At 39.4% G+C, this 27,642-nt stretch overlaps 1 protein-coding gene and 1 non-coding gene across 2 annotated transcripts in view; one reads left to right on the top strand and one right to left on the bottom strand.

The window, feature by feature from the left end:
- The window catches only part of LOC149083293 (DNA excision repair protein ERCC-6-like), a 435,993-nt gene that overhangs the window by 316,097 nt on the left and 92,254 nt on the right, over positions 1-27,642 (top strand). Inside the window, exons 17-18 of the mRNA XM_089236536.1 lie at positions 10,300-10,514; positions 16,974-17,530. Of these exons, the coding sequence (XP_089092662.1) occupies positions 10,300-10,514; positions 16,974-17,530 (772 nt within the window). The remainder of the gene's footprint in view (positions 1-10,299; positions 10,515-16,973; positions 17,531-27,642) is intronic.
- On the bottom strand, positions 10,952-11,026 carry TRNAS-GGA (transfer RNA serine (anticodon GGA)). Its single transcript has one exon. It is a non-coding gene; the product is annotated as a tRNA-Ser (tRNA).

The following is a 27,642-nucleotide window of genomic DNA, read 5'->3' as shown; positions in this document are numbered from 1 at the left end:
AGCGTATTTTCCGATAATATTAACAATGCCCATATAGAAAAAATGACAATAGCATAAATTTGATCACACGTGAGGATAATGTTACCTCTTTAATCTCTCTACCACAATATTTTTTTTTTTGGTCCGTAGAATATTGTTATATCGAGGTTTCACTGTCTATTTAAACTAAATAATAAAATATAATTGTGTCTGTGTGTGATAAATATTATCACATTTCGAGATATGATTATGTGATTTGTATATAATTTTACGCAATAAAATAGAGCTGCCCTATGGGCCAGTTAAAAGAACGAATTGGTTAGGCGATATGGTTTTCTCATAGAAAGTTGTGATTGCCATAGGCGTATTGCCATTTTCACGAGGGTGGGGGGTTACGTTCTTTTTTCCTGCAATAATTTTATATTAATTTTCCCTATAATCTCGGCTCTGGGGGGGGGGGGGTTAGAACCCTAAACCTCCTTTGCATACGCCAATGGTGATCGCGATCCATGGTCGGCAGGGCCGCAACTGGGGGGGGGGGGACAAGCAGGTATCTTGCCCAGGACCAGCAGAGTGGCAAAATTCACCTTTCATAGCCTTTCATTCACCTTTCAATTGAACTGAAATAATTTAAATATTTATGTTCACTTCATCTATTCAGCTGAGCAACTTTACAATTCTGTTACAGTCGTTTATACGACGTTCAAGAGGCAGAGTCAAAACGTTTTATAAAACATTTTATGTATAAGTCGAAGTGAATATAACAGCCTTTCCAAAAAATTATCCCCCCCCCCACACATATAAAATGTTATAAAATTTTATGTGTTTAATTGCATTCCAATTCTGTTCTAAAAAAATATTTCATACTTCAGAGGAAATTAAATCACATTTCAAATCATTTAAAGAAATAAAATTTGGCACAACATCACCTTTGGGACACGACATTGGGTACAAAATTTCAACAATCTTCTCGACTTGCAAAACTTTCCCTATCTTGAACTTTTTGGCAGTAGATGATTTTCAATCACCCTCTCTTTGGTTGTTTCTCTACTTTATAATCGTTTCAAAAAGTCGAAACGAACATATTCAACTGGTTTGCAACTTTTTCCGGGGGGGGAGGGGGGCAAAATTCTTCCAGGGGGAAAACAAGGGTACTCAATGTATGTATATATATACCATTTTTAGTGTATTTTCAAAAGCCAGGGCCCTAATGACCCTAAATGACGGGCCTGTTTGCAAGATGAACTTTTGTTATCAATTTAAAATTCTTGTTGAATTCTTCCAAAATTTCCAGTTTTTTTAGAGAGAGAGCGTTTTTTGTTTTTCCGACATTACGAATGACGAATTTGACACAGTTAGCAAGCAGTGCTGTCTGAACGCATGGACCCACCCGAGCACGGCCCGGGGGCCTCAAGAGAAGAGGGGGGGGGCTCACTAAAATGGGAAGTAATTGAAATTTTCGAGAATTCTCTAGGTTGGGCCTCTGAAAAATCGATTGGGCCGGAGGCCCATGATGCTCTTAAGACGGCCCTGTCAGCAAGCAAAGCACCACATCGAAAGAAAGTTCTACAGGAAATGATCGAAAGAACTTGCTGTGCATGTATACCTATTTTCGGCAGACCTGTACCCCCCAAATGCTTACAGTAGACTTTCTCACCCTCTCTGGATAACGTTGAAAACATAGGGAGAGAAAAAATTCTGAAAGGTCACATGGCCGTCAAAACAATTGAAACCCATTTCTTCGGGACTCTCCACATCTGCGTATTCTCAGAAAGAGGCAATAAACAAATCACGTAACTGTCCACTCTAAATGGTCATCAGCCATATCACTGGCAATTTTCATATACGTCAGCAATCACCCTAAAATTTATGTCTTTTGCGGTGACAATATGCTAGAACTGTTGCAGCAACGCTTTTTCACTGCATACAAAAATTTTGTGCGCATTTGATGGATATAAATTACGTTTTTCTTTTTTCAAAAGTTTCCGAGTTTTAGTCGAAGTGAAAACGTCTAATAATTGAGGTTTTACGTTAAATAAATGAATGAAATATTTTAACATTAAAATGTATTGTTACCAATTGCTACCCAAGTTAAACGTCGTATAAACATGAAAGTTGTATAACTGAGTGACATATGAACGAGGTTACTCTGTAATTTGTAGATATGTCCTATTAAAAATAATCGTTTTTAAACTTTATGAAACACAATTCAACAAACATCGCAACTAGCCTCGATGCAGGGCCAAACTCTTCTAACATAGATTCATTACAGTTAACTCTTAATGCTCAAAATAAAAATTTAACAAAAATTCAGATTTTTAGTTTTGCTTACCGTTCTTTTGGGCTAGAACCGTAGGATTCATCCACGTGGGGAAAAAATTAATCCTTTATGTACGCACACTCGTTCAACTATTTTACTAAAAGATTTCGAACAACTGTATTTTTGCAGACGCGAACCGTAAATATTTTTCTGTTCAACAATATCGTCTGTGAATAGAAGTTTTGAGGGGAGATGTGTCCTCAAGACAGTACAGCGAATAAAAAAAGGCCAATGCGGAATGTAGCCTTTTTTTTTTCAGAAGCAAGGGAAAAAACCCCTTGATTTGGAAAAAAAACCCTTGACTGGGAGAGGGAGGGGGTTACTAGAGGGGCCGTGAGCGAAATCACGTGATTCAGTACACACGTCATTACAGCTATTTCGTACAATACTTTTTGCGGGAAAACGCTTTCAACGAGAAATCTCGATGAGTCCCCCCATTGGCCCGATGGACCCGAACATCACCCAGAAGGAAGTACAGCGGTCGATGAGCAGGACAGGTAACAAGAAGGCTCCGGGTCCGGACGGGCTTACCGTGCCCATATTGAAGGCGATTAATGGCAAGCACCCGGAGCTCCTGACCGCTCTTTACAACAAGTGTCTGGAGCTGCGGAGATTTCCCAAGGTCTTCAAGAGGGGAAAGGTTATTCTGATCCTAAAGCAAGGAAAGCCAGTGGACGACATAAAGTTGTATCGTCCAATCACCCTGCTCCCACACGCCGGAAAGATTCTGGAAAGGATCCTAGTCCAGAGGGTGATGTACCATTTGGAGAGACACCAATACTTGCACCAGAATCAATATGGTTTTAGAATGGGAAGATCGGCGGACGAAGCACTCTGTGACGTTGTCGACAACATCAAGGAAGCCAGGACACAAGGAAAGCACGTGGCGCTGGTGTCCATCGACATCAAGGGCACATTTGATGCACTTCGGTACACCAACTTGAGAAAGATCTTTGCGCAGATTCCCGCACCACAAGATCTAACACAGACTTTGATGCATCTCCTGAAAGACAGGAAAGTGGGCATGGAGCTGGGAGGTGAGCTCGTGGAACATGACCAAACGAGAGGTAGTCCGCAGGGCTCGTGCTCGGGCCCCCTTATGTGGAACGTCACGGTGGACGGCCTACTTAAACAGTCCTGGGAAGAGGGAGTACGAGTCCAGGCCTTTGCAGACGACATACTCATAGTCATGGCCACAGAGAAATGGAAAGAGATGGAAGGAAAGGCCACCAGGACTCTGGATCAGATGGTCAATTGGCTACACAACAACGATCTGGAGCCGGCAATCAAAAAAAGTTCTTACCTGTGGTACAGTTCAAGAATCAAGAGACCCAAGATAAGGATGAAGGGAACCAGGATCCCATGGAAGAAGACGATGAAATATCTTGGGGTCACTCTGGACAAAGACCTGGACTGGATATCACACGTAAAAACCCAGGGAGCCAAGGCGAACGCTAACCTTCAAACATTGGCGAGCATGGCAGGCCCAAGATGGGGACTAACGCAGAAGCTCAGAAGGATATTGTACGACCAGGTGGCTATCAAGATAATAACATACGGAGCTGCTGCGTGGTACCAGGACCCATCAGAGAAGCTCAAGAGGCAGCTGGACAGCCTGCAGGGAGGTTTCCTGCACCTTCTCACAAGAGCCTACCACAAGATGTCAAAAGCAGCCATGCAGGCCATCGCAGGAGTTCCCCCACTGAGTCTTCAGACGGAGTATGTCGCCAAAGCAGCCATGGTAACAAGACTCAAGAGGAACATAAGTCTGGGGGAGGCCCAATACCAGTGGAGTGAGCTAGAGCAGAGAAGGATAGGCTGGGATATGCACCCCGCCACCGACATCCAGGAGAGCCAGATCATCACCCTGGAAGAAACGGGCCCTATCTCATACGAAGGAACCACCATATTCACAGACGGTTCTAAAACCCAGGATGGAATGGGTGCTGCCTTCGTGAGATACGAGGATGACGTAGTAACCCAGAAGTGGAAGCAGAGGATATTGACAGGGTGCACGATTTTCCAGGCGGAGCTCTTCGCTCTAAGAGAAGCGGTAAGCAGCTTGGAAAACACAACGACCCAGTCCAAAGTATACACAGACAGCCGATCCAGCCTGGAAGCCATAAGAGACCCCCTCACGAGACACGAGGACACCAGGACCGTCCGCAGGGCTCTATTAAAAAATCCAAACATCCAATTGAACTGGGTTCGTGGCCATGTCGGAGAAAAAGGGAACGAGGAGGCGGACCGATTGGCCAAGGCAGCAACCTTGAGCCGTACGATCCTCCTGGAAAAGAAGATTCCAGCAGCGACTGCAAAAAGGATAATAAAGATTCACATCCTTGGAAAGTGGCAGAAATTCTGGGACCACCCCGCCACACATGGGAAGTTAATCCATAGGGTGCTGCCCAAAATACAGTGGAGAGAGAGATCTTGGAGCAGAGAGAAGACGATATTCTTCTCGGGCCACGGGCCGTTCCCCACCCACTTCCTCCGCTTCGGGATCTCAAACAATGACAAGTGCCTGTGTGGAGGAGTCGGAAGCCCATTGCATTACGCAACAGAGTGCGAAAAGACCTCAGATTTCCACCTGGTTAAGCCGCTCCCTCAGTTGGAGCATGAATGGTTCAAAAGGATGGAGAGAGATGGAAAAGCAATGGAAACCATCAAGGACCTGGTTAAATTCCTAGAGGCCAACCAGGAACATCTCCACACCAAGACGGATGAGACCATCCAGACTCCACATGAAACGCAACAACTGAGGAGGAGCGAAAGACTGAGAGCAAGGGCAGAAGCCGAAGACAGCGTCGATAGGGTACTCTCCCAGGAAATAGAAGAATTAGAAGACGAAGAATACGACACAGAGGGAGAGCAATCGGAGAGAGAAGAAGCGGTCGAAATATGGGAAGACTCTGACTCTGACTTCAAATAGAATGATCCAGTGAAAGAGTAATCAAGAAACAAAGTCCCAATGATCAGTGTTTAAACTGTGAAGCACCCAACCAAAAGCTGAGGAGCTTTTGAATAATCGAACAACCCCCTCCCCTCATGCTGAAGGACCTGGCACCTGGTTGGACCAATGTGACACGAAGGGCTCACACTAGCCAACAAGCCAACGAGGGAAGACATGGGTCCAGGACCTGGCGCTTGGCCACAGAGAGGAACAGGGGACTCTGGCTCAATAAAGCTGGAAAGGACGTCAGAACAGCTCATCGGAATAAATTGTATAATAGAAATATTTAAATCTGTATATACATTTTTTTTTTTTTTTATAATGTGTTTTTATATTCAATGTTCATGTATTTTATATTTTATATGCATAATAAAGCACCCGACATCGCCCAGCCCCTCATCCGGGCAATGGCTAAAATTGACAATGGTCGATAGAGCCTGGGCGGTGCACGGAATGAAATGAAATGAAATCTCGATGAGTATCAGTAATAAAAGTTGGCACCAGAGAGTCGCAGGACCCAAGGAGGAAAAAATAATGCGGGATCCACTGTATACAAAAGCTTGCAGCAAAGCTGTCTCAGTATCGTAACCCGCCCACGAGAGTGGGGCCTGGACCATTCTTCTCATTTTTTGTCTTTTTTCCATAATATTAATTCACTGTGGAGGGGGTCCGCTGAAGAGCGCAGCCTACGAGCCCCTGTTCCAGGATGTTTGGGGGGGGGGGGGGTTCATGTGCTTTATCGGCACCCAGAGGCAATTTCACTGTGGAATACAACGTCTGTTTACTCCAATTTCCATTCTATCGAGACATTATGGCCTTCTACGAACTGAAACAGCAGGGGTCGCGCGGTAGCCCTGTAGGTCCCTACACACGCTCGACGACTAGATAAGGATTATTCTAGTGGCCTCCCTTATTCTAGTGGCTATAGCCCTGAGGACACTTTTCTTCCTTCTTAGGAGAACGACTGCCATGAGAGCCGGGGGGGGGGGGCCTTGTACAATGTTCTTTTCTTCGTTTCTGGGGTTTTTTTTTTCGTTTTTCTTGTTTACTTGTACATGTGTATAGTTAAAAAAAATTTCAATGAGATCTAAGGTACGTAGTTCAAGATATCCGTCCATACGAATACAAATTGATGTGATTGATATTAAAGAGTCCTGTCTATTTTCCTATGGGACATATATATATCAAAGGGAAAAAAATCGAAAGATCTTTCCACGGGCCCCCCTGACTCCCGGGTCCCAGGGCTGGAGCCCTGTCAGCCCCCCCCCCCATGTGGGGGCCATGGTCCTGGTATGGACTGGGACCCTCGGTCCCCATTCATGGTAAGCTCAACGCCGATGCCTACTGCACTATTTTGGATGACAATGTGCTTCCTACGTTGTAGCAGTTTTACGGGGTGGACCCCTGTTACTTCCAGGACGACAATGCCAGCTGTCATACTGCGAGGTTAACCAAGGCTTGGTATGGTGCCAATGGGGTTCATCGAATGTACTGGCCTGCCCAGAGCCCAGACCTGAACCCTATCGAGAACCTCTGGGACGAGTTGGATCGCCGAATTAAGGGGTGCCCTACCCGTCCAAAATCGGTGAAGGAACTGACATGTCTTCTCCAAGCCGAGTGGAAGAAAATACCACTAGCCGTCACACAAGAACTTGTGGAAAGTATGCCCCGGAGGGTTCACGCTGTAATTGCCTCTCGTGGAGGCTTTACCAACTATTGATTTTGAATAAAGTTAGTTTTTCTTTTCTATCACAGGTGTCCAAATACTTATTGGTAGATAGTGTATAGGCGTTGCCGACTGCAGCGCCGTACTCTGATTGGTTCCATATCTCTTTATTTGCATACGCATGCCTGTACCAGTTTTTTTGGCTCTTCAGTTTAGTTTACACTATATATATGAACTATTATTTACATTTTTATTTTCGGTTAAAAAAGGTGTGCAAAAAATAAACACTAAAACAAAACAAACAAATGAAGTTTTTATTGAAATTTTAAGTTTCTTTGTATACTTAATTTTTTTTTAATTGCGCCTAAATGAGGAACAAAATGAGGCGCCTTGTTATATTTTGCTCCCCTACTGACAAAAACCTGGCTAGGCCACTGACGAGAGTGTTGAGCTGGGTTTCCAGGTTTTCTTTAAAAAGATCCCAGTTTATGTTTCTGTCATTCCGAAAAAATTTAGGAATAATTGTTGTTTCATATTGTTGGAAGTTTATGAACCTGTGATCAGATAAGGAGAGTTCATTGCTGACCCTCTATTTCTTGATCATGGTTGCAATATCTACTGAGACCAGTGCCAGATCAATTACTTCTTACCCTATTAGAAGTGCAGAAAGTTGGTATGTGCCCCTGGTTAGCCCTGAGCTACCCCATGCTGTATGGTGAGCATTGGCATCACATCCAATAATCATGCTTATATTGTGATGTTCACTATTTACCACCAGTTCAAAGAAGTCTTGTGAAATTTTAAGATCATATGCCATATAGACCGAGTTAATCATGAGAGGGCAATTCTTGTTAAGGTCATTATCCTTTGTTAGAACCGCAACATCTTCTGATGTGAATTGCGGAAGTGCCCAGGCATGGATACCTTTTGCAAGGTGCACACATGCTCTAGGGTGAGTCCCCATTCCTTTCTTCACAAAATGTTGGGAGTTGGGTAGTCGTCCCATAATCTCATCCCATTTCTGATCCATGGTTCTTGAATCAGAGCTGCAAAGCAACTTTAAGTAAAGAAGCTGCAAGGCAAATCTTCCCAAGTACGGATGTAACTAGAAAAGTTATAGTGGGGATATGTCTGATCGGTCTGTCGATACTGGCAGCACTTTTGGGAAGTGCAGGAAAGGAGGTGTGTTTAGATGATTGAACATTGAATAGCAAAGAATTGTGCTAATTTACATACTTGTGGTTTCCCCTAAAAATGATTTAGATGTGTAGAGATCTGGAAGAGTGAAAACACCATCATAATGAATCTGTCATAAAAAATGTTTTCCTTGGCAACTGCCTCGTCCCCTTATGCCTGGCACTGGTCCTAAGGTGGGTAGATCTGTCTGATGTTCTATGGGAGGTTGTTGGGGTACTTTTTCATCAGATACCCATTACGTTAGATGTTCCATAAGGAATATTAACGTATCTGTCTGTTATTTCAAGTTCAAATCCGTATTGGTTTTATAATCACAAATTTCCTTTTTTACAAATATTGAAAGAACAACTTTCATCATAATTAAAGGGAGCAAATCTAGGGAGTTGATACCACTCAAAATGTAATGACCAGCGAGTAAAGACATGCTTGATACATTGAATACATTGGTTGTTTTTTGGTCCCTTCACACTTCTACACTTTCAGATATCCAATGTGCTTTCTAAGACCCCTGACCACGCCATTCTTTATTCTTCAAGTAATTTGCTCTAAACTGTTGTTATGCTGACTGATGATAACAGTTGAATGAAAAGGATAATAAATCTTCAACTCCTTTAAAAAAAAAAGCAAAATGATAGAAGAATAAATTTTATGGAAATTCTTGGAAAATGAGACATTGACTTTGTATACATTCAAACAATAGTTAACGTTGAAACAGGTAGGTTTTCCACATTATAATCTCTATATGGAAGATTTTTTTTACTGAAAATATGTGTTGTTAAGCGAGGTTGGCGCTATATGGGGGCACTATGACGGGGTTTGACTTATTTTCATTGAACTCATGAAATTTTGACTGAACATTTTATTTGAACTAATTTTCATAACCACATCCCCATTTGCAATGATTATTTTCAGTCATAAGAAGAAATTGAATATATGTGATTTATACAAATCAACTGTTACTTGTGATCACTTTAAAAATATATGTTTGGGAATTGCTGAAGGTTTCAACTGACACTGGATATTCTTATAATGAAACCATTGTTTTTTTTTTTGCAAATGTTCAAGAAACCCTGTCAAGAAGTAGTTTTAAGAAAATTTTCTTTCTTTCAAACTGAGCACAACTCCAGTTTAGCGCCATGGGCAATTTAGTATCTAATGAGTTGTGCCACAAATGTGTACCTAACTGTTTGAGTGTATCAAGTGTTGTGTGCGAGTTTTTAGTGCTGTCATCTCCTTTCAAACTGTGAGTGAAGTATAATGATTGAATATTTGTACAAGAAGATGAGCAACATAAAGGCGCACTGAATTTCAAATTGCCAATTAAAGAGAACATCAAATGAATTTTAAAATAAACAAAATTGGAAAAGTTAAAGGCAGTGAAGTTCAGAAAAATAGTTATGGTTTTCTGGCATGCTGATCACCCTTAACATTTTCGACCATGTCACAAAATGCCAGTAATACGATATGTTTCCTGGGTATTTATATATTACTGGGTATGTTCTCATAATTTTTGTAGTAACTTAATTTTTCTTGCAGCAAGCTTTTATGTGTGGAGAATCCACCATTTTTCTGACGCTTTCTATTCTAAGAACTTGTCAAATTGATGGTGTATTCAGATGACTGTTGGTAACAGCAGTAATCATTTTGAAAATAGCCGTCTCTATAAAAAAAAAAAAGAGTTGAGAAACTTTTCTCTCTTTTTTTCGTATGAGTGGAGCAAATTTTCGAAAAAGGTCCCATGAATGATCAAAATAAATGTTGTGGTAATCAATATGTAAATGAATATTAGTATGTAGCAATCAATCTGGAGAGATTTTGTCTATTCAAAAGCATAGGGAAAAAATCTGCTTTCTTCCTGTAGAGGTTTTTTTTTTGTAGGGGCCGTGTCTCCAAAATGAGTATTCTTTTCCACACCAGTTAGAGGGAAACTGATTGCCTTTACTATGAACATTTTTGAATAAATTTTGGGACTTTCGAAGTTATATGCTCTTTGATATGCATACAGAATTTTGTTGAAGATTGGTAGAAAATTGAAAATTTGTATTGTAAACATACATGCCTGCAGAGAATGACAATTCATGTATGTATATATATAGATAGATGGAAACTTTTACATGTAAATTTCTATAAATTTTTAAGGAAACTGGATAGAGCTAGAAAATTTTTTATCCACTTTTCTTTTAGGATTCCAATATTTTTGTGTTTTTGCTGACAACTCGTGTAGGTGGACTGGGTGTCAATTTGACAGCTGCTGATAGGGTTATTATATATGACCCTGACTGGAACCCAAGCACAGATGCTCAAGCAAAGGAAAGGTCATGGCGTATTGGTCAAGAAAAACCGGTCACCATATATCGTCTTCTCACTGCTGGCACGATAGAAGAAAAAATATATCACAGGTAGTACAGCTATAAAGAGACTATACATGTGTTTCTATATGATAGTTGAATCCTTTTATAACGAACTCCAAGAGATCAGAGAAATCATTTTTTATAAAGGAATTCCAGGTTTTTGCATTATTCCTATGTAAACTTATCTGGAGGATTAGAAAAATGTTCATTAAACAAGATTTTTTGCTATAACGGTATTCCTTAAAACAGGATTCAACTGTATACAATTGACACACAATATTCAACATGATACAATTGACTGAAATTACCTTAACGACACAGATGTTTTGTTAGCAAATATACATGATACGATGAATAAATTAAAACAGATGCTATCACTTATTATGACATGGCGCGAGCTGACTACATGGCTGTAGAGGTTATACGATGGTTTTTAACAACTGGCTGTTGCAAAGATGAATCTTTGGAAAGAAAGACAATTCAACTGCCTTTTGGGGGGAATCAAACCCACATCCTTTCACTTTCCAGGTGAATGCCCTAGACCACTAGACTAAAAAGGCAACAAATCTCTCAATTTTTCCTTGGAGCTCGTGTGCACTGTACATGGACTGCTGGACCTGACTCAGGCCAAGCTCAAAACTGCAAAGAATTCATTTATTCTTTAAAAAATTCATTTCTCACTTATTTAACAAATTTCTATGCAATAATAACTAATGTTACAATTGATGAATTAGCTTTTTTTTTTTGACAATAAATTTGGAAATTTGTACCGGCTGACTTCGCAAAAAAATTACATATGCAAAAAAAGTTTGAGGGGTCAGACTGAATAATAGGCCTTTGTTATATTTATAGATATTGTAAAGATTTCTTATACACATCACCAGATAACCATTTTTTTTATTAACAGCATCAATTGCAATTGTATGACTAAATGAATTCTTTGCAGATGAAAAAAGGAGCAGAATATGAAAAGCATACGGAGAATTATTATTTTAAAATGCTCCAGAATCCTACTTCCTTCTGCTGTGCTTGATAAAAATTAAGATTCACTGTTAACCTGACACAACAATTTACACAAATAAAAATACATCCGTATGTATGACAAATGTTTTTTTCCAGCTTTTCATGTCAAAGTAGGTAGAATACTTTCCTTATTAATATAATTTGTTGATCCCTGGGAAAATATTAAATGTTCCTCTTTGCGATGTTTTCATAACAATTAGGCAAAATAATATTAATAAAATGAAGATCTCAATCAACGAGAGGAAATGAATTCTGATCTAACTCGGATACCAGAAACCTTGTTTATAGAGACGATCCTTCAATATTTGAAGAAAAAAAATCAATCTGAAGCCCAGACACACAAAAACAAGGCAGTTATCAATCAAGTATGTACTGCGCACACACAGTGACAATCTTGTTGGATTGTTTTCCCTTTTTTTTCTCTCCATGCATGTGCGGGAACCGGTTGTTCGGACGTTGTATTCAAATCGGCAGCGGCATGCTCTCACCCTCACGGGAGCACGTATATATAGACTGGTTTTTTTCTCTATATGTGTGATGTCTGTTTTTTTTTTTCATGTCTCAGTCGGCACGCTCTGCCCCCAACAAATCTCTTACCCGTCATGGGTCGTACTGCACTTGTAAAAAATGTATGTGACCGCTCACAAACTTCAAATGGCCAGGTACGGTATCAGAAAAAAAGACTCAACTTAACTCGCAGCTTTTGCCCTCTCACGTCTAGTGTCCATAATAAGACAGTTTCGGTTTCAGTACACAGCACAGGATATTTCGTTCTATATTCAGACTTTGGGTGCTGGTGCTGGCCAAATGAGCTTTGTTTAAATCAGTGAGGGACCCCCAGGTGGGCCCTCTGTGGTTTCTGGTCTCGTTTGGTATTCTATCTATTTGTCAGCCAATCCATGTGAGGCGCTTAGTTGACTCTGCTTGTCTCGTACTCTATTCATATCAGCGCAGTACTTGCCACCTGACCTGACTGGCACCCGACAGTGCAGTTTATGATGGTGGTCTTTGTTCTTCTCACCTAAAATTGCTATTCCCTAAATTTCTTCCTCCGGGGCAGTTGCCCACTCTAGTGATGACCCTGAACCACCCCTTTTTCGTTCTGCAGTAGTATGGGATACTTTATTTTAAGGCAAAGAATATGGGTAAACAATGCAAAAATGCTCATAATCGGGCGTATAAAGCTGGAAATTTATAATGAGTTTTCTTGATTTTGCCGTCTTGTTTGACGAGGCGTTAAATGAAGAAGTTAACCGTTTAAAGGCTGAACTATGAACAAAATCACTTATTGTTTTGGAATCTCAACTTTTGTGGGGTTTTTTTTCAGGGAAAAACAAGGAGTTTACTTCAAGTAGCTCCAAACAAAGCTATTCTTATTTTGCAGAATCACAAACCCCGTCTATAGCAGATTGCTCCACCACCGTAATTTCTTTATATTCCAATTAGGATCACCTATGGAACTGCTTCTGTCGGTTTCCCTGTTTCACTGATGGCCATCCATTATAAGTGCAAAAGCTTTTACCAAAGCCCTGGCCGGCGTCGTCAAAAAGAATGTAGTTTTTGAGGGACAGCAGAGGTCCCTATATGGATGGATGCCTGCAGGTGACATATTCCCCCACACATAGGCGACAAGCTATGCACTCCCCGTCCTTCTAATTAGGAAATGGTGCTTATATTCAGAAAACCTGCATTAAAATAGCCGAAACTGAAACCTATTGAAATGCTCTTTGTCAGCTGTGGAAGGTGCGGCCCACCCTTTAAAATGAAAAGAAGAAAAAGACTCAAATACATGAAATAAAATTTTTTTCAAATGTTTTGAAGCATTTAGGAAACTGATACTTTTTACATGTCACAGCTATGAAGGCCGAAACACACTGTACTGACATGACGTGATTATTCGGAGTCTAGGTGTGGAAAACGTACATATCCATGCGATTTTTTTTTCTGGTGGGGGGGGGGGGTTGAGCCAGCTCTCCAAAATTAATGGGGGTCTCGATCCCATTGCCCCAATACAAGTTTATGCCTACGACCAGGGCCGCAACTAGGGGGGAGCAGGTGGGTATCGTGCCCCGGGCGCTGGACTGTAGGGAGTGCAAATTTCATTCTGAAACATCTCCTTCAACATTACAAGGAGGCGTCAAAATGCGCCCTTGACTTGGGTGACCAAGCATCTAGTTGCAGCCCTGCCTACGACAGTTTCCAAGCACTTCCCTGTGAAAAATCGGGGTCCTTGCGAAAGATCAGTCCGAAAGCCCGGTCCAACGGAGACAGGATCATTTTAGTCATGGAGGGGGGAAAGGTAATTTTTTCACCCTCTCCACTGAAGAAAATCAATCGAAATGGTATTTTTCATCTCGTCCCCCCAGAATTAGCCCCCTCAAAATTTCCGCCTGTGAAAACTGCCTTCTTCCCTAGTTTCGGCGATGGCTACCTAAGTGTTGGGGTACTGGAAACAGGGCTGCAACTTGGGGGTCAAGTGTCCAGGATGCTGGACCAGAAGGGGGCGTAAATTTCACCCTTTTACCTCCCTTCAACATTACTTGAAATATTTAAAATTTCTAAGGGTGTTGCTAACGTAAATAGTTTAGGAATCCCTGATTTGTAAGGAGGAAATTTCATATTTCTAGTATTAGAATGCAATGGTACCCGGCTCGGGGGATTTGAAATTTTCCACATTAATTTCTTATTTCCTTTTTTTTGTGTGTGGTAATTTTTATTTTACTATTATTTATTTGATTCCTGATCAAAGGCGTCTAGGAGCAGAGGATATTGAGCCCCCATCCCCAATAAATTTTGTAAGGCAGCTAAGACTCCCAGCAATAATTTTTAGAAAAACAATGCAGTGCGTCCTCTGTTTCCTGAGTATGCGCTTCAGCCCCGTATATACGGGACGGCCTGCTCTCGTCCCACCCAATGTTAATTTCTTCATGTCAGCAACTCTGTTGTGAAGGCTCGAAAAATTGGGCGTTCGAACTCGTTAATAAGCTTAATCGTTGTTCACTTTACCTCCTCCCACTTTTTTTCTGTTTTGTCTCATGTCCCCATCGCCAAGGGTCACACTCAACAAAAGAAGGAAGAGATGCTCTTGAGTTTACTGACAGTATAAGCAACAGAAAGGATTTACAAGATTTATTGAGAGACTGGTTATTTGTGAAGATGAAGAAAATTCATCACTGTCCCACGGGAACTCGAACTCCTGTCTTTCGCTTGCCGGACGAGTGCTTTACCATCTAAGCTATGGAAGCCGATAGAATGTTTCAACTTTGGAGCATATATATGTTGAAAGGCACCGTACATGGATGGCGTCAACAATCAACTTATAGCTCGTGAAGGACATTGTCATGTGGCCATCTGGTTGGCCACATGACATAGGCCACCAGATGGCAAGAGAAAGAATTTCCCAAATTATCTCCAGAGGTGCCTTCAGGAAGCACTCTGGGAGGATGCAATTTAGGATGAATGGATGCCGGGGTGATTGCGAGCTCCTCCCCAGCGTGACCCAACCCGCACGGGTAAAAGGCTTGTATCCCGGAGGGACAGAGCCTGGGTCGTGTCTGGTCTGTCGGGGTGATTGCGAGATAAGACCATTGTCATAGAACAAGTGCATTGAGATTCTAAAGAAAAGTAAACAAATAAAATTTTGAGCAGATGGATTTCTACTATTTAGGAGAAATTTTATGTAAACGATGAACCTCTCTGCTAATTATACGAAGTACATATGACACTACATACAAAGCTAAGAGTTAAGATAATTTCAGAAAGAAAATACACATTTCTGTGTAGGGAATCGAACCACCAACCTCTTCACTGTCCAGGCGAGTGCTCCATCATTAAGCTACATAGGACATAAATTTCTAACCGTGGAACAATATTTTCCTTGGGCTTAAGAATTACTAGAGAGGTTCATTGTTCCATTTACTTTGCCATCTGGAGGCTGATGTTGTTACAAGTTGTTGATGAGTAGGAGACTCTTTTGTGCAGTCCCATTCAGCTGAAGGAACATATTGTTTCTACGGTAACAAAATGTATGTCTTCTGTATCTTAATTGTAAAGCTCTTGCCCAGACAGTAAAGAGGTGGGTGGTTCAATTCCCCCCCAGAGGAATGTGACTGTTCTTTCCAGAATTGTATTTTCTTTGTATCCAGCCATCTGTACTATGCTTATTAAAATGATCCAATATTTTATCACTATTACCAGTATATACAGCGTGTTCCATAAGTGCTAGCATGGCCTTTATCTCATCAACCATCAGTCGTAGAGGATTCCAATTTAAAAAATGCTCAACACACAGACCCATAGACAGAAATTTCATTCCTGGGGGTGGGGGCAAAGTTATAGAACAATAGATTTGGCCATCTTTTTCCAGTCATTTTCTCACATTTCGGGGGGATCAGAGCCCCAAGTTTCCCCCCCCCCCCCACTACTGCCTTGTCGTTCAGAAATTACATAGTACCAGTTTTGAGAGTGAAAATACAGTTTGTAACAAAATAAAAAAATCTTAAGTTTTCATACTGTCTTCCATACTTTAACTTCCAATCAGAAAGTTGTGTCCCAGTCACTCCTGATGCCATCAAAAAAATCCACGTTTCAAAGTGCAATATTTGCGGAGATATTCGAATTCGAAAAACTGAGGAAATTTGCAAAACAACCGTGTTAATTAAATACGGATTAAATGGTTTTTCTGCATTTAATGCTGTTTTCTCCCAAATTTCCTCTCATTTTTTTTCTGTAAACTAAATTGCACTTAGAAATATGGATTATTTTTGTTGGCATCATGAGAAAGAGGGCAATAACTTTCTGATTGGAAGTTAGAGCACAGGGGAATCGTATGAAAATTTATATTTTATATTTTGTTACACACTGTATTTTCACTTTCAAAACTGAAACAGGGTAATTTTTGAACACCTGTTGAACATGTTTTTAAATAGGAATCGTGCCTCTACGACGGATGGTTGATGAGATTAAGGTTGTGCCTTTAGGATACCCTACATAGGCTCGACCACACCATCTTCAACTCTCCCATACAACCTTCAGTAATGTGTAAAAACTTTGATGAATTCCTTATTCAGCAATAAAAATGCATCTGTTGAATACTTTTTGATTTTTTTTAATATTGTAAATGTGAATCATAAAAATGCTTCTATTAAAGAAAGAATTTACACGCCATTTCGCTTGTGGAAAAAGAAAATTGTCTACCAAGAATCGAGTTAAAAAATGGGTGAATCCACTATATTCTTAACAACGTAGGGAAACGATTCTTCGAGAATGTGATTGCAAAATTCTCTCTCAAATCTTAACTAAAGATCAAATCCATAGAAGCAGTATCTTATTAAGAATCAGAACTTGGTATACCCCGGGAATCCTATACAGTTTATTGTGATGAAGCAAAAAAATTTTAATTTGCATACAGTGATTCTTTTTTTCGGCAATTTTGAGTTCCTATCATATCAGAATTTTAGTGTATTTGTTTTTACTCATCTATAGGTTCTTACAGAAAGTATTTCACATTCTTATTTTCTTGCACAGACAGATTTTCAAACAATTTGTTACCAATCGTGTTCTTAAAGACCCAAGACAACGAAGATTTTTCAAAAGTAATGATCTCCATGAGTTGTTTACTTACAGTGATGTGAGTGACAAGGGTACAGAAACTAGTGCTATATTTGCAGGAACTGGGTCTGAAATAAAACCATTGAAAAGGCCTAAATCAAAAATTTCAAAAAAATTGTCAAAAACTGTTCAATGCAGTGATAAGAAAGGAAAGTGCGAAGAACATCACGATGCAAAAGATGTTCCTGTTAGCTTCAGTTCAGAAAAAATTGAGCAGATGAGAGAAATGGCAAAACAAATCAGCATGCAATTATTACAAAGTGCTGCAAACAAATCTCTCAGCCAGGAAAGTCCAAATACATATAAAGACATAGATGGATCTAGAAGAAGTGCTTGTTCTGTTAAGCTCTTGACAGATGTTCACAAGTTGAAGCAGCCCAACAGAAAAGCCCACGAGAAAAAAGACAGAAAGAAACCCAAAGCAACTACAAGTAAGTATGTCAAAATTTGCGCTGATCATAATGTGTAAGTCTTTTGAAAGGTTGATTGCAGTACTGAAGTTGAGTAAATGTAATATCTTGGGTTTTGATTGTACTTAAATAATCTAGAACTGCCAGGCCGGGACATCAATCTTACCTGGTTGTGAGAATATGTCCATTATCCTTTCATTTCTCAAGGCATTTCCATGAATAATTAATTGTTTTATTTTGCTTTTTTTTTGGAACATATAATTTTTCAGTCCTAGAAATCAAAAAACCGAAGGAGGAAAAATCTTCCTATAGTTCTAGAACAAAGGCTTTCTACTGCAATCTTAAATAATAGGAATGTAGAGGATCCTCCTTCCTCTATTGCCCCTACTGTACTTGCTCGTTTTGTTGCAAGGCCTTAAGGAAGGGAAACGTGTTGTCTCGCCTCTCAAAACTAGTATTTTTAATTGAGTTTTTTTCTTTGCAGTTTTGAGTATGTGTGGTCATAAATACTGAACAATATGGTAGGGGGAAAATTTTATGTTTGCATGCTCCATATTCCTCAAAAATTTCCTATAGCTTCAGGACTCTGTTGACAAACTCGACCTATTCATACTGAAGACTTTGAGAGCTCAACACAGAGCCGGTAGCCACTAGAGGAAATTAATGTAAGCAAAATTCTTAGTATTCCCAAGGCAGAAATTAAAACACTGACTTTTCCGGTTTTGAACATGTAAAGCTCATGAACTTATTTTGACAATGTTTTTATATTCCTAAGAACTTCAAATAAACCAATCGATGTGATTGCTTGACTATCGCATCAGTATGGGTACAGAGGTGTATTTTTGCCACCTGGGGGCCACATGAATTTTGCGGATGTTCTCCCATTCTAGTCTAATTTTCTTGACTACTCTTCCTTCGAATTCATCACCCTGTCCAATAACCCACTTCACCCCCACCCTCCTCCTGCAAGTACAACTGTGTCTTTAAATCATTCTTGTGGTCATTCCTATGCTCACGCATTCACATGCTTGCACATTGTTTTGGTCACTCACATGCTTTCACACTGTTTTGGCTACTCATATACACTCATGTCCATAAATTAAGGATAATGCCAGCTCCTGCAAATAAAGGTTCAGAAACAAAACAAACGTTACTTATTCATAAAGCCCATTTATTAAACAAAAGATAAAGAGCAAAAACGATGGTGTATGTATGATACCATTCATAAAAACTACGATTTTTGCTCCCTGGAGCAATTGTAAAAAATATCTCCTTTACAAAAACTTACTATTACATGGTTGGTATGATGTATACATTGTATACATTGTATGTCTCCCATGCGATGAAATACAGTCCGTACAACGCCTAGGCATGCTGAGTATCAAATTATCGATCTGATCTTGGGGAAGATCACTCCACTCAGCAAGCAATGCTCTCCGAAGTTCAGGTACGCATGTAGGAGGTGGTTGATGGGCTGCAACTCGTTGGCCAAGCATGTCCCACACATGCTCTATCGGATTCAAGTCAGGTGAGAATGCTGGCCATTCCATACGGGTTATATCCTCAGATTCAAGGCATTCGTTTACGATGTTTGCTCGGTGAGGACAGGCGTTGTCATCCATAAACACAAATTCTGCGCCCATGGCACCCCTAAACAAACGTACATGTTGTTCCAGAATGATATCCCGATAAATTTGGGCTTTCATGGTTCCGGTTTGAACATGCAGATCTGTTCTGGAACCCAGTATAATTCCACCCCAAATTAGCAATGCTGCACCACCGTAACGGTGTCGTTCAATGATGTTGTCTTGGTGGTAACGGGTACCTGGCGTTCTCCATATGAAAGTCAGATGTGAATCAGACTGCAAGCTAAACCTGGACTTGTCAGAAAACATCACACAAGCCCACTGTGACGATGTCCACATTGCATGTTCTCTACTCCAGGCTAATCGCTGCCGACAGTGAGTTGCCGTGAGCGGAACACATCTGACAGGCCTGCGAGAATATACACCAATATCTCCCAAACGTCTGTACACGGTTTGCCTTGAAACTGTGGTACCTGTGGCTGCAGATAGCTGATGAGACAGGTCGGATGCTGTGCTCCGTCTGCTTCTTTTGGCAGTTACTGCCAAATACCGGTCTTCATTCGGCGTTGTAACTCGGGGGCGACCTATACTGTAACGTCTACTGACATTTCCGTTATCTTGGAATCGTTGCCAAAGCCTAGAGATGACACTTTGGGCAATACCAAGTTCCTCGGATACTTCCATCTGAGTTCGCCCACATTCCAGGCGGTTGATAATTCTACCACGTGAAAAATCATCAATTTGCGTCCTCCCTCTGTGTCATAACTATTCGCTTATGGCACTGAGCGCCTTACAGAACTCTTGTGAACAATTTTACTTCTTTGCCACCATTCCTTATATACCCCCCCCCTTACACTCTCGTCATTGTGACGTACTATCGGCATCATCTGGTGGCTTCCTGAAATTTGCATATCATTCTTGCAGATGTGTGTGATAATTCTACAGGTGAAATTTTTACTTTAGATTTCGATTTCCGTGTGGTTCTTAATTACCCTTAATTTATGGACATGAGTGTACTTACACATGCTCTATGTCACTATTTTAATCATTTACATTTTTACACATGCTCTATATAATTTTTTTTCTGTCATTCTCACATGCTTTCACACTCTATAGGTCACTCTTTTAGTCATTCATATGCTTTCATACTCTAGTAGGGATGGGATGAATAGTGATTTGGTGGAATACTGAATATTTGACTAATGTTTTGGCCGAATATCAATCTTAAAATTCATAATTATAAATAAATTTTTTTTTTCAAATTGAAAATAAAATTATTGGTTATTTCAAATAATTGATAATGAATTTTAATTATACAATTTGTTTAATTAAATAATAAACTGGTAATTGAAAAATTTTTATTGCCCGATGAAATAAAGTATTTTAATATTACTTACAGAATCAATTTATTTTCAACACTCGTCACAATTTTATATCTAATCAAGAAAATTTCAACCATTATTTACTGTGAACCTAATGCATCATAAAATGTACAACTTATTTTCTTATTTTTCCTCTTTAGATGTTCTTTGCTCCTTTCAGTAGCTCAATATATGTTTCTTGTCTAGATACATCCTTCAGTTGGTGAACTTGTGTTATTGCAGTAGGATTCTATTTTCAGTTTCATGTTTTACTTATCCAACAAATTCACCCAGAAAATTTCACAGAAAGGAATATATACACCACACAAAACAATATTATCAAGGGGGTTTTTAATATATTTAAAAATATTCCATTAATTTAAAATTAGTTTGTTGTGCTTAGATTTACACAGATATTTGGTAAAAGGGCCAAATAGCAGCCTAATATTCGTCCCATCTCTACTCTCTAGGTCAGTGTTTCTCAACCTCCAGGCCACGGCCCCCCAGGGTCGGACTTAATTATTTTGCATCCAGGTGCAAAAAAAAAAATTATGTCCTCTCTGAATTTTTGAAAAAGGGTTTTCCAATACCCCAGGGTGTCCATGGGTACTTTGGTGCTCGCCAGGTTCCCACTGATGCCAGAGAGTAACTGTAAAACTACATCATGGTCATAAAAAATGTCATTTGGCAATCAATTTTGACTAAAGTTTCTGCTTTTAAGTGAAAAAATTGTGAGTGAGACCTCAGTCACGTGAAGGTTTAGGGCTCTCAGGACTAGAAACTGATTATCTGCCCAGGCCCTCAACTTTAGAGATTTTCTTTCTCTATCTTGGACTGAATTTTAAGCTATTGCTTTGTGTCAAGAAGTTGATGTCAAAATGTAATCAAAACATTTTTATCCCCTTTTTGCGGCTCATTGCGGCACCATACGCGTCTTCCTAAGTCTGGCCCTGTGTGGTCCAGTACCAGGTCCTAACACTAGTCGCACTGAGCCATGAGTGATGCAGTTTTATTTTTCCCATTAATTTCTTGTTTGTTCTATGTATGGCCTAGCTTTTGACTTACGCAAAAGAGATATAATAGGTCACATGGGCTTCCAAAGGTTGAGAACCACTGCTATAAGTCACGATTTTGGTCATTCACATGCTTGCACAAGCTCTAGGTCATTCACATACTTTCACACGCTTTAGGTCCTTTGCTCTGTAAATCATTTTTTAGTCATTCGCATGCTTGCTCAAGTTCCAAGTCACTCTTTTGCTCACTCACGTGCTTGCAAACTCTCTAGGTCATTTTTTCGGTCCCTCGCTGATCGAGTCCCTTAGCTGTCTGAGCAGAAGATTTATTGAGGTTTTTACAAATTAGCAAACTTATCAAATGTTTTTATTTTGTAAATTCACTCATGTTCCCCCTTTCATTAAGACTCCTTATTTTATTTACCGAAACCTCGTAGGCAGGGCCGAGTTTAGGAATTTCCCGGCCCAGTGCAAAAGAATTTTTGCTGCCCCTCCAAAAAACATTTCATGCAGTCACTCCCTAACCTATACATTTTTCGACTTACGAACATAAATCTTGAAAGGGCAAAAGTTATTCAGGAAAGAGAACTCATTTTTTCATTATTTCAGGAACGTGTTGATAGTTGACATCGTTATCAATTGAACACAATATATTAAGAGGGAATCGCATTTTAATTAATTGACAAAATTTATAAAAGCTTAATAATAATTAGCATGGTCCACCTGCCTACATTTCATCGTGGCTCGAATCATATTGAACGGACATACATTTCTGACATACTTTTAGAGTGTTTCATCATCTTTATCATACATATATTACAATTCGATAACTTTGATAATTTTTCAAATCTTTTATTGCTGTTTTTGTGTAACTAATGTAAATAGAAGAAAAGGAATCAAGTACTGGGATTCACAAAAGTAAAGAAAAAACATTCTGAAACACGTTAGAACTGTATTTGAAAATGTAGATTAATTTAAAATTACTACAGTATATTCCGCTTAACGTTCCCACTTCGAAAGTTTTCTCGCTTTGTACGACTTATTTTCATAATCCTAACTTTTACTAACACTTATCGAAATGTTCCGTTTAAAGCATTTTCCCGCCTACAACGTTTTTTATGACGAGTTTTTGGAAACGCTACAAGTGGGACTGACTGTATATGAGCTCTTCAACGTTATTACTTGTTTAAAACCAAGGGTGTCTTTCCACAAATAAAATGCAAGATTACAATCTCAACATTTGAATACTCAAATTCAAAATTACCAGGGTGCCTATACCAGGGCCTGGTATAGGTTGTCGAATATTAATAACACTAGCTGAAATCAGCCTAAACCTCAGATGTAATTTATTTAATACAGTAGTAGTAGGCAAACACATTGTCTCTCTTATCGGGAAATCAATTGCTGGGACCTATGTAGCCTACATTATAAATTTTCGGATCTTTGTGCTCTTAAATGCTTCTATGCATGAAATCTATTCATGAAACAAAATATTTCTAATGTTGGTTAATACTAGGTGAATAACTAAACTGAGAAGAGGAAAAATCAGAGGGAAAACGTCTCACTTTTTTCTGGAAGCTCAGTAGTAAAAACTGTCGAAATTTAGAATTTATACATTGTATATCCGTTTTCCGGCAGTGCCGTCTTAACGCATGGGCCCACCCGGGCACCCCAAGAGAAGAGGGGCCTCGCAAAAATGAGATCCGGTTGAAATTTTCTAGGATTTACCAGTTAGGGCCTCCGAAAAACCACTTGGCCTGGGGGCCCATGATACTCTTAAGACGGCCCCTGTCTTCTGGAACATATGAGTGAATGATTCAGATGGTATTTATAACTGAAAAATTCTCAAGCTTCCCTCTGGAAACATTACAGTTCAGAGGTTCCTAGGATGGCATGCAATTAACACTCCAGAGGACACTCGAAGTTGCTTCGCTCAGGGGCAGTTATGATCTATAAATGTCCATGTGCGACAGAATACTATAGAACATAAATAGCTAAAGCACCTGACACAGGGGTACAACAAAAATGGTGACATGACCGAAGAAAAAATTGCTACCGCAGGGAGTCCCCCATTGAGGGGTTAGCACACCAACCTCTCGATGAGTATAAAAAACAAGCCTGCTGTTCGGAATCCGCACCGCATGAATAAAAAGTACAAACATTCACCTTGTGCGCACTACTGGTGCCTCCAGACTAGATGATAATGCAAATGAGAACGGAGGTTTTCAAGGAGATAAATTACTAGATTTCTTTTGCGGTGTCCCTTTTCCTTTGATGCTCTAAGCTTGTTTTTTTTTCTGGGCAAATATACCCCTGTTATTCTTTAATGGCAGAAAGAAAGGCTTAACTTTTTTCAGTGGTAGAGAATGCAACCAGCTGCATATACTCTTTTCTTCTTTGACATAAGCTAATGCCATACCTAATAACACTAAAAATGATATATTATAGGGGCTTTAAACTAAAATCCTTTCAAAATCAATAATAGTTCAATGGGGAAAAAAATTAAATTTTAATCAAACATTTCAAAAACATCTTCTGAAAAAAAGAAAGGGTTTCTTTTGGAAAAATTGCGGTCCCTGAAATTTTGCGGCCCGATGCGACTGCACCTTTTGCACCCACTTAAGTCCGGCCCTGCCCCTAAGTGTTCGCTACTCACAGTTCGAAACCACTAATATAAGAAAATAGCCCAGCGTGGTTCATTTTGTCGAATGAGAAAAGGTCACAGAGAGAAAAGTCATCACAAAGTCCTCGAAAAGGCAAGAATTTCACTTTTGGTATTTGGTAGACACCCTGAATAAGGGCCTCCTTAAAAATATACGCTTATTTTGCATAACAGCAACACTATCAAGGAGCCTCAAGAAAAAGTCTGTCCCATAGCCCCGAGAAGGCACGCTACATCCCTGTTAGTCGAGATACCGCTGAGAAGACTTTTTTTTTTCATTTCATTTCACACCGTGCACTGCCTAGGCTCTATCGACCATTGTCAATTTTAGCCATTGTCCCGGATGAGGGTGCTGGGTGTCGTCAGATGCTTTATTATGCATATAAAATACAGTACATGAACATAAACACATTATTTAAAAAAAAGTGTATATAGATTTAAAAATTTCTATTATATACTGAGAAGACAATTAGTAGAAAGGGAAAGGCGAGATGCAGTGCTGTAACTGTAGGCGCAACCATGTTGATAACACCCAATCACAATAAAGAATTAGCCATATCAAAATTAGAAATCAGAAGAATCTTCTCACAAGCTTCTACAGCTGGTTTTCGGCAAACTTCACTGATTGTTTAATAGAATTTTTAGCGTTGAAAAAAAAAAGAGGAATATCAGTGGTTTCAAAATCTTCTTCCCTTCTTCAGAGTTACCTCCCTCATACCAACATACCCCTTACCCCGGATAAATATATCTGCTTCTACTTCCGCTTTCTTGAACTTGTGCCCCTAGGGCAGCGGTTGTCAGCCTTTTTTTTACTCTGAGCCTTTTTTAGTCTCGATTTTTATGGCAGAGCCCCTAGGGTCAACCTTATGTTTCACAATTAAATGAAATAGTCTAATGGGGGGGGGGGGATTAAATGCATAGAAAAAAAAATCTCTAAATAATTATGCAATGCCTATGCAATGAAATTATATTTGAAAACTTAACACAAAAATTTGAAATCTACCAGAAATTCTCAATTTATAATCCTCCCTGCACACACAACTGAAAGATACATGGGTTGTTATCAAAATTTACCCATACATAGAATCTCTTCCAAATTTCAATAAATCAAACCATTTGTATTGCAAAAGCATTATTTATTGATAAGAATAACAAGAATGTCTGTGAAATCAGAGGTGTACACAGACTCGACCTTTGAAGGGGGCACATGAAATCTCTTTCAGAGAAATGTTTAGTTACTAACCTCCAAAGTCATTTTAAATCAATACATTGATTAAGATAGCAAATAGAGGTATTTATCATAATTTTAATTTTTTTCACTGAATATTTTTAATTTTTTATCATCTGGGGCAAAAAGCACAGCCCCCCCCATTCCCATCCGGACCTACCCCTCTGCATGCTATTTACTCAGTTCCTCCAATTTACACCCAATTAAATTCAAATACATTTTCGTTTATTACGCATATTTTTTAATTACCCTTTATAGAAGGCAATTCAAATTCAATATCTACTAACTATATTGTAACTAGAGGGCAGTGTAATGCAAAAGTAGGCTTAAATTAAGACATAATATGAAGCGAATTATCAATGAAAAATGTTGTATCCACTTTTGATCAAGTATTGATTTATTATAAATTACTATAATACCTGAGGCTGCCTCGGTTATCCTCAATTACTGAGAGGATTGAAAAAGTGACAAACCATTACGAAGGCATGAACTATCATGTACAATACTGGCAGCATTAAAGAAATGGCAAACCATTATAAAGGCATATGCATGTCTTGAACGCATTGCTATTAAACCACTGTAACCAAAGTGAACATTCCGAAAGTGATTGTTGAGGTTCAAGAACCATTATTGTCTGACAAGATTTTTGCCCATTTGGGAGTATTTGCCATGCTCTGACGAACTTTTAAAGTAGCCTATCGTTCACAAGTTGGGTCCCATTTGGTATATATGCAAAAAAATTTTTTGGTGACGATCGATCTAAAATTGTAGATTTGTATGGAAAACACACACAGACAGAAAATCAATTTTATATATATAGGTTAATGAGACACCTGTGGGGTTGCATTCTTTTGCACAGTTTTCTTATTTCAGATTCAGTTAATTGCAGTCCGGTTCTGATTTTGTTTTGGTTCCTGTGTACGCAGAGAATCCTATTTTAGAGATAGGTGGTTGAGAAAGGCAGCAATACTAATTTTGCTTTCTCAGACAAGATTTTAAATTTCATCTTGTAATTTTAGCCAAATTTCGGGTAAGCTTTTGTTTCAGAATGTGAGATTTTTGTTCGCTATGTGATGTCAAATCTATCAAGACCTCGTATTCTTCTGAGTTTAGGCTGGGTGGTCTTTTGTTCATGCTGAACACATTCAATACCCATTTTAAGTCACCGAGCACCTTCTCTTTAGCTGTAGGAAAATAATGTTCAAAAGAGTCTTTCAAGGCATCGAGATGTGCCTGAATAGTTTTTTGTACTGCTTCTTGAATTTTGAGATTATTTTTTTTTGAGGAAGCTCTTTGTTAGGTGAATGCAATCGATGTCCATGTTCACAACACACTCCAACCAATAGACAAGTTTCCTCTTGAAAGAAGGCACTTTGGCACTTGCATAAAAAATGTTGGGGTTTTTTTTTTCTTGCAATGATGAATTCATCTCATTAATTTTGGTGAAAATATTGGCCAAATATGCAAGTTTGCTAACCTAGTCTTCATCGTTCAATCCTGTCACCAGTAAAAATTTCTGATCCATCAAAAATCTGGCTACCTCTGCACGAAGTTCCATCAAACACGTAAGCTCCTTCCCTTGAAATAACATTTTTTGGAGACAGCAGGTGACAAACTCTCTCTACATAGCTGGAGTGTTGTAATTAGGGAGTATCACAAAGCCTGCATCTGAGAATTATTAGAGCGTTGACAAAGAGAACCAAAAACCACAGAAGGGTGTGGCTGCTTCCAGTCATGGGAAGAAAATTTTTTTATTATTAACATAGCTGCTGAGAATGACACATCATACTGCAAGTATTTATTACAAGCCCACTGTAGGAATATGCTATTTGCCACCCCTCCAAAATTGATGCTATGGGCTATAGCCCGCTTAGTCACCTGCCCCCCCCCCCCCCTCTACCAAAGATACTCTGTCTATAGACGTTGCTTGTGTTTCATTTCCCTGTACATAATTTTTCAGTTTTTCCCCCATTTTGATTCTATGTTTTCTTTTGCTAATTTTTTTTTTCACGGAGCAGCCGCGGAGCCCTGGAGAGTGCTTGGAGTACCAGTTGATAACCTTTGCCCTAGGGCAGCGGTTCTCAACCAGTGCTCCGCATAGCCCTTGGGGCTCCTTGTGCACCCTCCAGGGGCTCCGCAGCTGCTCAAGGGAAATAAAAAACAGTACAATTTAAAAAGATAATTTTAAATATTTTTAAATAGTAAAAAATAAATCAGTAACTTTGATGAATAATTAAAAAATTAGCCTACGGTGCTCCGTCAAAGAATTTTTTTACTTAAAAG

The sequence above is a fragment of the Pholcus phalangioides genome, unplaced genomic scaffold (assembly GCF_987345545.1).
Source record: "Pholcus phalangioides strain wild (caught in Gottingen) unplaced genomic scaffold, Ppha-v1.0 ptg000009l_1, whole genome shotgun sequence".
Taxonomy (NCBI): domain Eukaryota; kingdom Metazoa; phylum Arthropoda; class Arachnida; order Araneae; family Pholcidae; genus Pholcus; species Pholcus phalangioides.
The sequence above is the reverse complement of the archived record's forward strand: the minus strand, read 5'-3'. Positions and strand labels throughout refer to the sequence as shown.